Source organism: Moesziomyces antarcticus, assembly GCF_000747765.1.
Source record: "Moesziomyces antarcticus DNA, scaffold: scaffold_v10006, strain JCM 10317, whole genome shotgun sequence".
In the NCBI taxonomy this organism is placed as follows: Eukaryota; Fungi; Basidiomycota; class Ustilaginomycetes; order Ustilaginales; family Ustilaginaceae; genus Moesziomyces; species Moesziomyces antarcticus.
In genome coordinates this window covers 94,796-109,663 of record NW_014639004.1, presented here as the reverse complement: position 1 = coordinate 109,663, position 14,868 = coordinate 94,796, and the positions used below count along the sequence as shown (strand labels likewise).

General features: G+C 60.9%; 5 protein-coding genes and 1 non-coding gene across 6 annotated transcripts; 2 read left to right on the top strand and 4 right to left on the bottom strand.

Moving 5' to 3' along the window:
- Positions 1–20: 20 nt before the first annotated feature.
- Positions 21–2,042, bottom strand: PAN0_006c2847 (autophagy-related protein 27; the record flags this gene model as incomplete). Its single annotated transcript, XM_014801490.1, has 5 exons — positions 21–111; positions 196–332; positions 441–631; positions 928–972; positions 1,055–2,042. 5 exons carry the CDS (start codon positions 2,040–2,042, stop codon positions 21–23), a joined length of 1,452 nt encoding a protein of 483 aa, XP_014656976.1.
- A 610-nt stretch (positions 2,043–2,652) lies between these two features.
- Positions 2,653–4,449, top strand: PAN0_006d2846 (josephin-domain-containing protein; the record flags this gene model as incomplete). Its single annotated transcript, XM_014801489.1, has 1 exon — positions 2,653–4,449. One exon carries the CDS (start codon positions 2,653–2,655, stop codon positions 4,447–4,449), a length of 1,797 nt encoding a protein of 598 aa, XP_014656975.1.
- A 1,022-nt stretch (positions 4,450–5,471) lies between these two features.
- On the top strand, positions 5,472–6,216 carry PAN0_006d2845 (endoplasmic reticulum vesicle protein 25; the record flags this gene model as incomplete). Its single annotated transcript, XM_014801488.1, has 2 exons — positions 5,472–6,024; positions 6,095–6,216. 2 exons carry the CDS (start codon positions 5,472–5,474, stop codon positions 6,214–6,216), a joined length of 675 nt encoding a protein of 224 aa, XP_014656974.1.
- A 285-nt stretch (positions 6,217–6,501) lies between these two features.
- On the bottom strand, positions 6,502–7,839 carry PAN0_006c2844 (enolase; the record flags this gene model as incomplete). The annotated part of the gene is made up of 1 exon (XM_014801487.1): positions 6,502–7,839. One exon carries the CDS (start codon positions 7,837–7,839, stop codon positions 6,502–6,504), a length of 1,338 nt encoding a protein of 445 aa, XP_014656973.1.
- A 2,007-nt stretch (positions 7,840–9,846) lies between these two features.
- Positions 9,847–9,918, bottom strand: PAN0_t006c0002. Its single transcript has one exon. It is a non-coding gene; the product is annotated as a tRNA-Glu (tRNA).
- A 229-nt stretch (positions 9,919–10,147) lies between these two features.
- PAN0_006c2843 (pkinase-domain-containing protein) lies at positions 10,148–13,971 on the bottom strand (the record flags this gene model as incomplete). Its single annotated transcript, XM_014801486.1, has 4 exons — positions 10,148–13,259; positions 13,373–13,467; positions 13,547–13,816; positions 13,912–13,971. 4 exons carry the CDS (start codon positions 13,969–13,971, stop codon positions 10,148–10,150), a joined length of 3,537 nt encoding a protein of 1,178 aa, XP_014656972.1.
- Between the last annotated feature and the right edge of the window lie 897 nt (positions 13,972–14,868).

The following is a 14,868-nucleotide window of genomic DNA, read 5'->3' as shown; positions in this document are numbered from 1 at the left end:
GTGCGAGCGAGTGATGACATCTATGTGCGATGCTTGAATCGCAGATCGCATGGAGCGGCGACGAGGCGGAACCAGGAGCGCGGAGTGCGGAGTGCGGACGAAGCCGAATCCCTTGAGGTGGGTCGCATCGCCACGGGTGAGCATCGATCAACTCCTGACACGCAGACGCTTATGGTGTCGGCGCCGTATGTTCACTCGACGGCGCGCTTGCGCTTGCCAGGGCTGCCTCCGCCGGCCTTGGAAGGGCTGCGGGGCGAAGTGTCCGAGCCATCCTGGGTCGCCGGTCCGTAGATGGAGAGCAGCTCCTTGCAGATCTTGCGACGCCACTGGTCCTGCAGCTGACGACGTACACGTGAGGGAAGGACATTGTTGTTTGTTGGTGCCTTGTATGTCAGCGATCAACTTGACGGACAGTGTTCGGGATGCTGGTCAAAGCTCACCTGCTGCGTGGTCCGTTTGGGAAGACCCTGCTTGTCAAGGACGTCGATGAGCTCGTTGAAGATGGTACCGTAGCCTACATTGGCGAGTACGTGCTTGAGGACGTGCTGGACAATGATGTGACGCTCCTGGTTGGTCCAAGGCTCGTGAGCGCCACGCCCCTTTTCGTTGTCGCCCGCTTCCTTTGCCATGACTGTAGAGATGATTGAAAGGGATGACAGTTGGCGAGTGATCAGGTGGTCGGATGAGATGACGTCTCTGGGGATATGGAGGAGGAGAGCAAAGACGAGCGGACACAGCGGCAGGCTCAAGTCTACTGACCGGGTTCCCTCTGTCAATCCCCCCAGGTGCGGGAGCGGAAAGCCGTCTGGTCGATTAAGCTTTCCGAACTTGCAGGCCAAATGTCCTCGATCCGCTCTGGCACGGACCCATATCTGCAACTCACAGTCGCAGAGAAGCACAAACAGCCGTTGCCTTCACAGAGCTTACGGCCTTCCATTGCAGCATCCATGCGGCCGAAGTGCAGCGAAGATGCTGACAGAGTAATGACATTTCGAGACTTTGTGAAAAAAGAGGAGCAAGCGGTATCAGACGGGCTCGTATGCGCCTCGTCCACCTGGACCACTGAATCCGCCTCCATTGCGGCTTCCCGACATCGTCTGCCAGACGTGCGAGGCAGCATCACGCGCAATGTACGGCGACTCGCGCCAAAAGTCCTTGTGCGGAACGAGGTCCCAGCCGCTCGCGCCGTACTGGTTGTAGTTGTTGTACATGCCCATGCCCATGTAGCCGACAAAGCCGATAAAGAGCAGGAAGAAGAGCCAGCTGAAGAAGCCCCAACCGCCCGAAGAATCCGACCCGTCGCCGCTGCTGCCGTCGTCGCTGTCATCGTCGGAAGAGCCGCCCTTGGACGGCGATCCGCCGCCGCTGCCTGGCTTGGACGCAGCGTCGGAACAGGCAAACTTGGTGGGCCAGCGAAGTTTGAGCTTGCCGTCTGCCCGATCGTACGAGCGCGCCGTGGGATGCGAGTCGGCGTCGGCCTTGGGATCGCAGACCAGCTCGAGCTCTGCCTGTTGCTGGCGCCCAGCATACGTGGATCCCTGAAGCTGGAGCTCGATGCTCTTCTCGCCGCCCTCGAGCTCTTCGCCCCACTCTACTTTGGCGTCGATCTTGCTTCCGCCAGACTCGCCGGAATACGCGACGGGAATGGCTTGCGTGACGATGGTCTTGCCATCCTTGATAGTCTCGATGGTGATGCATATCCTCGTGCCGCGTGGGCACTGGTCCTTCTCGTCTCGATCCGGGTCGGCAGCGAGTGGCTTGCACAGATCGATATCGATCGAGGTCTTGGTCTCGGATGGCGGCGTTGACTCGGTATTGGCGGTACGAATGGGGTAGGAGATCTTGGAGAGGTCAAAGGCATGTTTTGACGAGACGGCTACGTTGCTGCAGTCGAATGGCGATAGCGTCTGCTTAGCAGCGCTCACCACAGCCGTGCTTTGGACCAGAGCTAGCAGCGAAGCGGCAAGAAGGGCTACCTTGCGCTTCTCGCGCAGCCTACGTGGCGGGGTGAAGGGAGTCGACATGGCCGGAGGAGGGTGCATATCGGGGGATGCGATCGATCCGTGCGTTGTTCGGGTCGCAACGCTTTCGCCGCTCGTGATGAGGCAGATTCGTGCGCTTGATCAGCCGAGAGCTCTTTTGTGAGAGCACGACAGGTCCGTGGTGATGCGGCTGCTGAGCCTATGCGTACGACGATGGATGTGCCGAAGTGATGGTCACAATCAGTGACTCTCGGGGATGCCACTGTGTGTGAATGTACGCTGCGCCACTTGCGACTCCCGGGATCCAGCCACTCTCGGCCAAATTGGCCAGGGCAGGGTCCTCTCCTATCGGGCACTTCCGACGCGCTTTCAGCAGGCCATCCGCTGTCTGCCCAAAAAAGGCTTTCGCTGCCTCCACACGAAACTGAGCAAACGCGTGCGTGTCGGTGTCGATCCGAATCCCTGAGCCCGCAGAACCTCTCGGCGAGGGTGCGATTGGGGTTGTGATTCAGACGAGACGATGCTTCTTTCCTTCCCACTTCTCCATCCGTTTCTTCATCTCCGACCCTCACCGGCGCACGCAGCTCAGAGACCAGCATCGCATCCACCGCTGCGGTTCCTGTCTCCAAGCTCATCGAAGCGAGCGCACGCTTCACGGAGGACTACCACCATGTCCTCCTCCACACCTCAACAGCAGCTCATAGCCTACATTCACCATGAGCGTCAAGAGCCTGGGAGCATGCTGTGCGCTCAGCACGCGCTCAACGCACTCCTTCAAGGGCAATACTACGATGCGTCGCAGCTCGCTCAGATTGCCGCCGAGCTCGACCACCTCGAGGCTTCCGAGCTGGGTCTCAGCGCGGCCGACATCGCCTCGCGCGATAGATCCAGTCTCAACATGGACGACACAGGCTTCTTCAGCGCCTCGGTGCTCGAACGTGCGCTTCAAGTTTGGGGTATCTCGATCAGCAACTGGCGCTCCGCCGAGATGAGGTCCAGGCACAACGCACCAGAGCAGGAGAAGGCCTTCGTTCTCAACCTCGACAGTCACTGGTTCACCATCCGCTCCTTTGGCAGCTCCAGCAAGTTTTGGTACAATCTCAACTCCTTCCTACCCGAGCCCAGCTGGATCGGCAACAACTACCTCGGAACGCTGCTCCATACCGCCGAATCCGAGGGCTACTCGGTCTTTGTCGTCCAGGCCTCGGAAGGGAGTGCTGGCCAGGGCCTGCGAGAGTCTGACGCGGATCAGATTGCCGATCATCTTCCGCCACCTGGAGCTGCAGGCAGCACGGCCTCGTCCGCCACACAAGCCCTCGGCCTGCGTCCCGAGTCCAATGCAAAAGCCTCGAGCAGCTCTACACTCAACACACAAATGGCAAACAACGCGTTGGGCGATTTCGGCTTCGATGACGACGAAGAAGATCCGGAGCTCCAGGCTGCCCTGAGGGCCAGTCTGGCACAATCACCCGCCGCCTCAAAGGATGCTCCGGACACTCCGAGCCGATCTCGCGTTCGTCCCGTACGAACCGCGACTGACGACGACTTCTCAGGCGGCAACGGCTCCATGATTGAGACTGATGCGGACATCGACGCCATCGCCCCTTCTCGAAGGCGCCATCGCGCGCAAATGGACGATCCCGTGGACGATGAGCTGCGCCGCGCCATGGAGATGAGCATGTCGAGCTCGAGCCATCCATCGCGCACGAGCAGCAGCTCCGGTCACCGTGCGCAAGCTGCGTCTTCCTCGTCTGGTCCTTCGTCGTCGTCCGCGGCGAATCGGCCGCTTGGACGTCGCAAGCGTCGTGCGCAAGAGCGCCAATCGGGTCTGACGCAGGACGAAGCGATCGACCTGGACGATTCGCGCGAAGAACGAGGCTCGAGCGACTACGAGGAGCTGGCGCCGGCGTCGCTGTCGCACCGCTCGCCGTTCCTGAGTCCGGCCATGGTGGCGGCGAACCGCAACAACGAGGACGTGGAGGAGATCATGGACGACGACGAGAACATCCCGAGCGACGACGAGCACGTGGATCCGTTCAGCGTGCCTGGCGCGCCCGAGGCGAGTGCGCTCATCGGCCCGCGCCGCGACCGGCACTACGACGACGAGGACGCCGAGCTGCAGGCGGCGCTCGCGGCGAGTCTGGGCGACACGGAGGCGGCGGCACGATTCGCAACGGCCAATCCGGACTACCGCCATCCGCTGCGCGAAGAAGAGACGCAGGCAGTGCCGGAGGATGTGGACCGCATCTCCAGGATGCGCGAAGAGGCGCGCAGGAAGGCGCGCGAGGACGAGGAGAGGCAGCAGAGGCTCGCGCGCGACGAGGTGGATGACGAGTCGGAGGCACAGGCTTCAAGCAGCAGGAAGGAAGCAGCGAAAGCAGCGGAGGACGAGGATGACGAGGCGTCCGAGGCCGAGGAGGTGAGTGCAGAGGAGATGCGTCGGCGCCGCCTGGCGCGCTTTGGATAGGCGCAAGGCTGCAATGCATGCATCTGCCGTCTTGACATGCGGTCATCAGTATTGTTTGTGAGAATGGCTTGCATGAGTGAGAAACAGGATGAAAAGGTAGTGCTACAATGGTTTCGGCGGAAACTGAGGGGGTTGAGAGGAAGTGGCTTTTGAGACGGAGGAGTGGGAGAGTGTCTGGCCTGGCCGTGCTTTCTGCTAAGTGCGCAGGTCCATTATCATGAAGGAGGTTGACCTTGCAGAAGAGTACGAGCGGGTTGGACGGGTATATGGTCGTAAGCATGTGCAGCTTTGGAAGGCGCAGTTGCGGCGTTCGAAGGCGGGAGAGTCTTTACATGGGCTTGGCGGGGAGCTGGGTGGGGAGGATGCCGAAGCGCTTCTTGATGGTGACGCGGTGTCTGGAGAACTTGTCGTCTGGGGAGAAGCGTGCCGGGTGTGCCGATTTGGTGATCACGCCCTCGACGGTCTTCTTGTTGAGCGTGTAGATACGCTTGCCGTCCTATCGCATCATCGACATCAAGTCGCAAAACAGTCAGTCTCTTCATCTCGCTGCGCACAATCGATGCAATTGACGGTAGAATAAGCTTACCTTGTCTTCGGTGAACATGAGATGCATCTTGGGCAATGTCTTGAGTGAGTTGGGTGAGGATTGAGTGTCGAAAGGATGATGTCGGGATGGTGGAGTCGATGGAACTTTTGCAAAAAGTTGGCAGTGGCTGAGGGAGGCGGAAATTTTCCAAAAGTGACGAACAGGCCCTCTCGAATGGCAGCCCCAACCGCACGAGAAAGGCGGGCGAGTGATTTTTCGGAAAGTCGGATGTTAGTTGGGCTTTTGAGACATGCAACCATCTTCCAGCGAGGCTGCGAGCCAGCTGCAGCTGCCAAGTCAGTGTGTGCTGGAAGTCGGCTTGGCGGAGCTCAAACGACGCGGCTCGAGCCACCTTGCTCGAGATTCGCTCTCTGCTCCTATCATCCGGCTCATCGTCTCGCTTCACACACACACACACACACACAGCGCCGCCGCAATGTTGTCCTCACCGCTGAGCACAGCGCGGCTCTTGCTGCTGCTCATCGCAGTGCTCTCGTCGACACTCGTTCAGGCGATCAAGTTCGACCTGCCCGCAGCGACACACCCGCACACCAAGTGCATCTGGAACTATGCACTCTCGGACTCGCTCGTGGTCATCACGGCCAACACCATCGCCAAGGAGCCGTTCGACTTTACGAATCAGCGTCTGGACGTCGAAGTGGTCGACGGCAGCAAGCACAACAACGTCTACCTCTCCAAGAAGAACATCAAGGGCGAGACGCGGTTGGCGATCAACACGCACTCGCATGCGGATCTGGGCGTCTGCTTCAAAAACACCCAAACTTCCAAATCCTCCACCGCCCCCGTGGTTACCATCGACCTCGACGTCGACATCGGCGCAGATGCAGTCGACTACAACGCCATCGCCAACCAGGAAAGCCTCAGCGGCCTCGAAACCGAGATGCGAAAACTCGAGGCCGTCGCCAACGAAATCGTAAACGAAATGGAATACCTCAAGAAGCGAGAACTCAGAATGGCCGACACCAACCGTAAGTCTCTTATCCGAAGAAAGACTCGCAGAGAAAGTCAGACTGACACCCGACCGTGGCGGCATTGCAGTATCCACCAACATGCGCGTGACCAACTTTGCCATCCTCACCCTCGTCGCCCTCATCGCCCTCGGAATCTGGCAGGTCTTCCACCTGCGCGGCTTCTTCAAGCGCAAATACCTCATCGACTAGAACCCCCACTCCCGCCCTTTGGCGGCCGTGCACAAATGTCAAAAGTCTACAACAAAGTCCACCTGCAGAATGTCCGTGCAATTCCTCGTATCCGCCTTGTGTCCGCCTTGTATCCGCCTTGTATCCGCCTTGTATCCGCCTTGTATCCGCCTTGCTCCGCCCGAGTCATTCACTCACGCACACACACTCCACAGCCGTCGGATCGCACTTTTCAACGGATCTACAATTGCACACAACGCCGGAGCTACGGCGCCACAGCCGAGGCGACTCGTGCTGGGGCGGAGTTTAGGCCGACTTGTTGGTAATGACCTTGGGGGCGGTCTCGCCCTGGGTGAAGCCGTCGATGCCGGCGTACACGGCCGAGGGCTCGAGGCTCTCGATGCGCAGGAGCTGGTTGTACTTGGCAGTGCGCTCCGATCGGCAAGGAGCACCGGTCTTGATGATGCCGACGCCCAGACCGACGACGAGGTCCGAGATGGTCACGTCCTCGGTCTCACCGGAGCGGTGCGACACCATGACGCCCCAGTTGTCCGACTGGGCGAGCTGCGCCGCCTGGATCGACTCGGAGATGGTGCCGATCTGGTTGATCTTGAGCAGCAGACCGTTGCACGCCTTCTTCTCGATGGCAGTCTTGATGCGCAGCGGGTTGGTGACCGTGAGGTCGTCGCCGATGATGGTGATGCCGGCGTTGGCGCGCAGGTGCGACCACGCCTCCCAGTCGTCCTGGTCGAAGGGGTCCTCGATCGAGGTGATCGGGTACTTCTTGATGAAGCCGAGGTAGACGTCGGCGAGCTCCTTGCCCGTGAGCCACTTGGACGAGTCCGAGTTGGGGTTCTTGAAGTCGAGGTCGTACTTGCCCTCCTTGTAGAACTCGGACGAGGCAACGTCGAGCGAGATGTGCACCTGGCCCTCGTAGCCGGCCTTGGCGATGGCCTCGGTGAGGATCTCGAGCGCCTCGTCGGCCGACTGGACGTTGGGGGCGAATCCACCCTCGTCACCGACGTTGGTGGCGTCGATGCCGTACTTGGTGTTGATGACCTTCTTGAGGTTGTGGTAGACCTCGGTGCCGATCTTGACCGACTCGGTGAAGCTCTTGGCGCCCGTGGGGACGATCATGAACTCCTGGAAGGCAAGGGCGTTGCCGGCGTGCGAGCCGCCGTTGATGACGTTCATGGCGGGGGCGGGCAGGACGTAGGGGGCCTTGACGCCGCTGAGGTTGGCGAGGTACTTGTAGAGGGGGAGACCCTGCTCGCCGGCACCGGCCTTGGCGACGGCGATCGAGACACCGAGGATGGCGTTGGCGCCGAGCTTGCCCTTGTTGGCGGTGCCGTCGAGCTTGATCAGGAAGTCGTCGATCTCCTTCTGCGAGGTGACGGGAAGGCCGGACTTGATGAGCTCGGGGGCGATGATGTTGTTGACGTTGTCGATGGCCTTGGAGACGCCCTTGCCCATCCAGGCGTTCTTGTCGCCGTCGCGGAGCTCGACAGCCTCGTGGATACCGGTCGAGGCACCGGAGGGGACGGCGGCGCGGAAGAGACCCTTCTCGGTGGTGATGTCGACCTCGACGGTGGGGTTACCACGCGAGTCGAGGACCATGCGGGCCTGGATCTTCTCGATAGCCATTTTGGATGTGAGGATCGGGTGTGGATGTGGAGGAAGTGTTGGGGGAGGGGGTTGATGGTGGTGGAGCGGAGCAGAGGAGGTGAGAAGATCGACGAGCGAACCTATATCCTTGTCTGCTGCGCTCGCCTGGCCGGGCGGGCTGCTCAATCAAAGAAGAAATGCATACGCAACAACGCTTTGAGCGGCTTTGGGATTGGCCTGGGCGTGGATCGCGTCGACGCCGCCCTCCTCAGCCACCGCCGCCGCGGGAACGGACGCTCAAGGGTTTGGCCTGTTGGGCTGGCTCGGTCAGGGCTCTGCGGCAGATGGCCACTCTCCGCTCACGAAGCGGTGGAGCGTGCGTGCAGGTGCCCATCTTTTTTGGTGGGTCGGGCTGGCCTGGGCGTCTTCGCTGCAGACTGGCCGCGCTCTTGAGCAGCAGGGGCCATGCACTCTCTCTCTCGATGTTGCCTGAAAACCTCCACGCGCAGAAGATCTTATCCTGACGCAGCGGCCTTCTCCGCCCTATGCTTTGTGCATTCTTTGCGTCGGACTATGTTTCGCAATGCTTCGATAAAGATCTCGCCCTGATCCTCGTTTCTTCCTGCGCCCTTTTTTTTTGCCTGTTTTTTGACCGTTGCCCCAGCCCGATTGGTGAGCAGCAGTCCTCGCTTTTCGCTGCGAGTGCGCGCGTAGCTGCCTGCTGTCGGGCAAGTTTCCGGTGATCAGCCTCTTGATCGATCGATAATCAGCGCCGGTGGATGCACAGACAACGTGGTTGCAGGCTCATCTCGTTTGCGGATGGAGTCACGAGCGTGGGAGGGCGAGTCACACAGCGAGTCGGATCGGCTGCATCGGTCGACCAGCTCCGGGCGAGCAGGCATCAGCGTTCGCAGGGGCGAGGGCATGAGGAGGTTCGATCGGCATAGTATCGGGAGGCATGCTTGCGTCGGGCTGCCGATACTGCACGTCCAAGCCACGCGACTGCACTCACGGAAAGGACCGGAAAGCATTTCCGTCCGGCCGCGACCGCTCTCCTACACTGCTGCCGAGCGGTGTGGGTGGGAGCATGTGCGAGCGGTGTCGAACAGTGCGGTCGAATGGAAGCGTCAGCTTAAGCAACGCCAGACGGCGAGGCTAGGATGTCTGCGGATGCACTGCATCGAAGGCTGCAGGAGTCCAGCTTCTGGGCTGTCCATTGCGGGGATCGACATGGTAGCGCGGCGGCGTCTGCGACTCTGGGTCGGCTATGGCGTTCGAAAAGGGCGGGAGCTGCAGTATGGGCACGGCAACACACGGCATTCCACGACAGCTTCAGGTGAGGCAGAGGGAGCGGAAACTTCACGTTGTACCATCACCGCTGGGTTCGGTGGGTCCCGGTTTTGCCCTTCATTCGGGCCACCGTTCAAGAATCGCGGCCCCTTGCCAGAAGAACGCTGCATCGTGTGGAGGCATGACACCTCTTGGGACCAGCCTTGCGTGGGGAAAGGGTGTGCTGTCGCAACGCACCCAAGACGCTAGACCAGAGCGGCTACCGGTGCTGAGCTGCAACCGGGCCCAGAGGACGCCTGTACGCTTTCACGGATCGACACCGCCAGACCAGTGTGGTCTTGTGCCTGGCTCTCTGTCTCCGGCTAGAGCATGTGCCCTCCTGTCAACATGCGCGGTCGGCGACGTCAAGACCGAAGCAAGTGATGTGCTGCTCGGCAAGATCCCCTGCCTTCTTAATACGAACGGATCTTTCCGAACGGCGGAAAGTGCACCATCAAGCCCGCTTCATCCGCCCACCAGCGGCCAAGCCGACTATCTATTAGCCCGAACGCCTTCGCACGCCTGCAGGCCCACATTCGCCGTTAGTACGTCGTGACATCAGAGTAAGAGTATGCCCCCGATTCGATGGAGTGCCTCAATTGCGACATCGTCAGACACAACGAAGTGGGTCGCAATACTAACAAAAAGAGAAATGGAGATGAAAAAGGTTGATTGAAATTGAGCCCCCAAAATGGCTTCGGAAACCGCAAAAAAATGTTCCCGGCCAGGGAATCGAACCCTGATCTGAGCAGTGAGAGTGCCCTATACTAACCATTGTACTAACTGGGAGATATCAGTAGAACAAAATGTTGCACATATATACTCTACAGCGCTGCGCTTTCAACACCGCAGTTGGCGTCGACCTGATGCGCAGCAAGCACCACGGGGACAGACCCTCGAAAGACAACATAGATTAGATTAGAGTACATGCAGGTACACATAGGATGCAACAAAGGCGATGTTGGTGGGTATACAGTGACGTGGCTTTTCCAAGCTGCGCGTGGTAGCAGGAGCAGGATCAGTCGTCGCGAGCTACCGGTGCGACGTCGTCCTGGCGGACGGCGGCGTTGGCCTCGAGCCAGCTCTGACCCTGTTGCGAGCGCGGGTCGGGGTGCAGTGCGATCGCCTCGCCCGCCGCAGAGGCTTCGCCTGGGACCTGTTGCGAGGGAAGTGCGCCCTGCCCGTTCTGCGGGCTCGAGAGCGAAGCGTATCCGAAGCTGCCACACAGCAGCCAGGGCTCGTCCCACGTCTCCCAGGGTGTCGCGCGCTTGGTCGCATCGCGCCGAAGCAGCCTTCCCACCATCGCCTTGGCCATCGGCGTCACTAGACGCATGGAGGCTGGACACTTGGCCGGGTCCGGTTGGTCCTCGCACGCATCGTTGGCGGGCGAAGGCCATCGCAGGTCGCCCTTGGCGATGCGCAGCAGGTGACGCTTGCGCTGCTTGGGATCGCGCTCTTCGCCCTGCCCCTCGCGTGCTCCGTTGGCGCCGACACTGACGTCCTCCATGAACGGCAGCGAGCCCGTGATGAGCGCGTACAGCACGACACCGAGCGCCCATGCGTCCGTCTTGCGTCCGTCGTATTTTTTGCCAATGATCAGCTCCGGCGCCGCATACTCCTCGGAGCCACAGCGCGTCTCGAGCAGCGGGTTCGACGGATCGATGAAGCGCGACAGACCAAAGTCGGTCAGCTTGACCAGCGGCTCGGAATCGGGCAGACGGTGCGGGCGCAACGGCAACGCAGAGGCGTCGGCGCCGCCGGCCGAGGACACGGCCGCGAAAAGGTTGACCGTGAGCAGGATGTTTTCCAGCTTGATGTCTCGATGCACCAGGTTGATGTGATGCATCCATCCAACAGCGTTGGCCAGCTCCGTATAGAGGACGCGCACGAGCCACTCGCGCTGTGAGAACTGCTCAAAGTTGGACATCAAGGCATCAAACAACTCGCCGCCAGCGACGTGTTCGAGCACGAGCGTGTGGTGCAGAGGCGTGCTGAACGATGCGATGAAGCGCACCAGGTTCGGATGCGAAATGTGCTTGAGCACCTCGACCTCTCGCACCCAACTGACCTTGAGCCGCTCGTTGTTGTTGCAAGGCTCGCGGTCGAGCATCTTGAGCGCCACGAGCTCGTCGCTGATGGCCGCAGCGGAAGCGCCGTTCGTGTCGGTCTTCTGCTGCTGCATGGCCCTCTGGCGGAGCTGTGGAAGGCTGGAGATCATCCTTTCGAAGCGCGCCGATGCGTTCGATGCAGTAGATGAACTGCGTATCGAGCGGCCCAAAGCCACCCGGCTGAAGGCACCAACACCGAGCGTCTTTTCGATTCGGTAAGGCCCTATGCGATCGCCGTCTTCCTCCTCTTCTCGCGATTCGACGATCGCGGATTGCGATGGCCGTTCGCGCCCGACTGGCGCGGGTAGGATGCTGCTTCCGGTCGCCGATTCGGACGGCCCTTGCCGACGCGTCCGTTGACTGAGACCTTTCGATGCTTCCTCGAGACCGGTGCTGCGCATGTCTTTCGCAACCGATGCGGATAGCGCCGACGAGCTCGGTGCCGAGTATAGCTCCGAGCGTGATGACTGTGCAGGGCTGGAAAGTTGGGCATGCGTTGGCATCATGGCGTGGGTCGAGTCGATCGAGACATCGCCGGCCTCGCCGACCTCTCTCCAGGGCCTCTGCTCTGGGCGCGGTGGCACGGCGGAAGCCGGCGACGATTGTGCGCTGCGGTCATCGTCCAAGAGCAGATGACTGCGGCTCCGTGTGCGCCGGGGGCTGTCACCGGCCCACGGCACATGGGGTGGCAGACCGTCCAGCGTGGCGCTCGGTGCATCCGAGATGGCGGAAAGGGACAGCTGAGACGTCGAATTGAGGTTGAAGAGATCACCTGGCGCGTGCGGGTCGACGGCGTAGAGGGGCGAGTACAACGGAGCGTCTGTGGACTGGATCGACTCGCCGGAGCCTATGCGGGTATGGCGCAGGTAAGCGAGCTGCTGTGGCCCGTAGTAGTGAGCCGATGTGGCTCGGGTGGTGGAGCCGCCAATGCCGGAGGCCGACGCCTCGGTTGGCAAGGTCGGCAGTCTGGATGGCAGTCGAATCCTGCTGCTCAAGTCTGCCGACGTGACGCGAGGACCCATGCCGTGACCGAGACTCGTTGCACTCGCTGACGTCCGAGAAGAGGAAAGGTTCAAAGGCGTCGACGCCTCGATCGAGTCAGGATTTGCTGGAGGGTCGGCACCGCTGGAGGAATTGGTAGCCTTGATGCTGGGAGCGCGCGCAATCGGCGCTCCGGAGGACGATGTCGAGTTGAAGAAGGACCAGTTTTTGCTGCCGACGTCGGCCGGTGCGGCGCTCTTGGGTGACGACATGCCCTTGGCTTCGCCGACGCTCGGCATGGATTCTAAGGACTGATTCCTGGCCGGCGTCGGACGAGATTGAGGACTGGCGAGAGAGTGGGCAGCAGGAGTGAGCCTGCTGGACGAGGCGGCGATAGGCACGTCGAACATGTCGCTTGTCTGCTGATTCTGCACTGCGGGACTGGGCAGAGGCGAGACGGGTTTGCCCTCGAACTCGTCCCAATTGCGCCTGCTGCGTATCGAGGCGGAGGAAAGCTCTCCCCGGGGCGCTACGAACGAGGCCGTGGTGGGACTCATGCCGAAGCGAGATCCATTTTGACTGCCGCCGTCCACAGCTGCGGTGGAGCCAGCCATGGAGATGGCTCCGAAGCTGTCCAGAGAGTGGACCGAGAAACTGCTGTTGCCGGCTTCATGGCGGTCGACCGAGGCGGCAGGCGGAGAGACTGGAGGCGAGCTCGAAACAAAGACGCGAGCCAATGGCCCGGGTTGGGTGAGTTCTGCACGCGGCGTGCTTGCATCGTTCCATGACGGTGTGATGATGGGAGTTCCGCTGGTGGTTGTTATTGTCGGCACGCCCCTCGAGTGGATCAACATGGGTTCTGCAGTGGCGTTTTGGACGCCTGTGTCGACGCCTTGGAAGGGGGACGGCGGGATGGCGATGGTGCCAGACGTTGACGGCTCGCGGCCGTCGAGCTTGGATCTCGGATCGCTGAAGCGTTTGGCGTCATTCTGCCGTGATCGTGAGAACATGGTCGACCGTGCGCGGCGTGCGCGGCGTGGACTGGCCGAAGTAAGGCTCCGACGGGTGGCGGAGCGTTAAGGTTTGGGAGACGCTTCGCCGGGTGTGATCATAGACTGAGCAGCAACGTGCGACTTGCACAGACGCCTGATCACCTGTGCTCGCGTGCAGCACCAAGATCCTCGGGGCGGAGGAAAGAGCCCTCAGAGGCGCGATTCGGATGGGCCGCAATGACAAAAGTAAGCTTGAACTATCGTCCCAGGGCCATTATCGGAGGGGCCGTCAATGTCAAAGCTGTGGTGGGTCGAGTCGGGTCGAATTGCCCTCACGAAACGGTGCAGAAGAGTTGGATCGGATAGGTGTGCGAGACGAAGACGAGGAAGCGCGAGCGAAGTGGAAGCGGCACGCTGGTGGGCGCGGATACGGAAGATCCGATCGGTGGAGTCCAGTCGAGGGGTGCGGAAGTAGTCGAACGATCGGCGGCGCCGAGCACCGGATAGGGTCGACAGTTGCGAGCTGCGGAAACGATGCAGCGGTTCACGCTGGCGTTGACAGGACGGCGAGGTTGAGGTCAAGTGTGAAGAGAGCACGGATCGAGTCTGCGGCGGCCAGCGTAGAGCACACGAGACCACTGCGGCGGAGCTCGAGGATAGGGGAGAGAGAAGGGGCAGCGATAGGGATAGGGATGGCTGACGATATCCTCGGGTGAGAGTGCACGGTACGGCCCTGCAGACAGGTCCCGCCAGCCAGCCATCAGCCGGGTCGAGCGACACGGCAGACGCAGCAGCAGCAGCTGCTCAAGCTCTGCTGTCCTGTGCTGAGCCCTGAGCCCAAAAAATTGAGCTTTGACGACGCGACGCTCCGTCTCTCAACGCCAAACCGCACCGCCGCGGGCCGGCCGCGACGTTGGGTGCCTGTTCGCGCGTGCATCCGAGCGAGCGCGACTGGCAGCCAGCGGAAGCGACCTCACGACTTTGACTTGGAACCCCTGTATGTGTGCCCTCTGGGCTTGTGCCCTCGTGCCCGCGCGGATTGAAAATGGGAAATTAATAAAAAAATTCAACAAGAAAATGAAAGGTTCAACTTAGCCTTGATGAGGTTGTTGTCACCACTGACTGGAGTGTGGGTACCAACCTCAGCCGCTCCCTTAGCTTCACCGCGGCGTCGGCATGACTTGAACAAGGTTTGGAGCCGGGCCACCAGAGCGAGCCCCTCCTTCCCACCCAAAGATCAGGCTCGGTAAGAGCAATTCGTGACAAACACGCGCGAGGTGCCGAGGTGGGGCCGAAAAGCAAGCAACGGACGAATCTGAATGGACCCTGAACAATCGGCTTCTTGTTCGCCTCATGGCGCCTTGCCTGCTTGCAGATCCGTGGCGAAATGGCCGAGAGCCTTCGGTCGCGTTTGGCGGTGGCCACGCCCGGTGCAGATCCGCGCCGCACCGGACATTTCGCAATCTATGGTCTTGAGCTGCGGCATGCACCTCGTGCGTCTGTTCAGGCGGGCAGGTCACCCATACAGGGCAAGGTGGTCCCGTTTCGCCCAACATCCAATCGTGTAGTCCCCAGCGGGCGCGGCTGAAGCAACGAGCGAGTCGCCAGCAGGAGCAGCAGCAGAAGAGCTGCAGGTTCCGGATTTCCGTGGCGGCTTC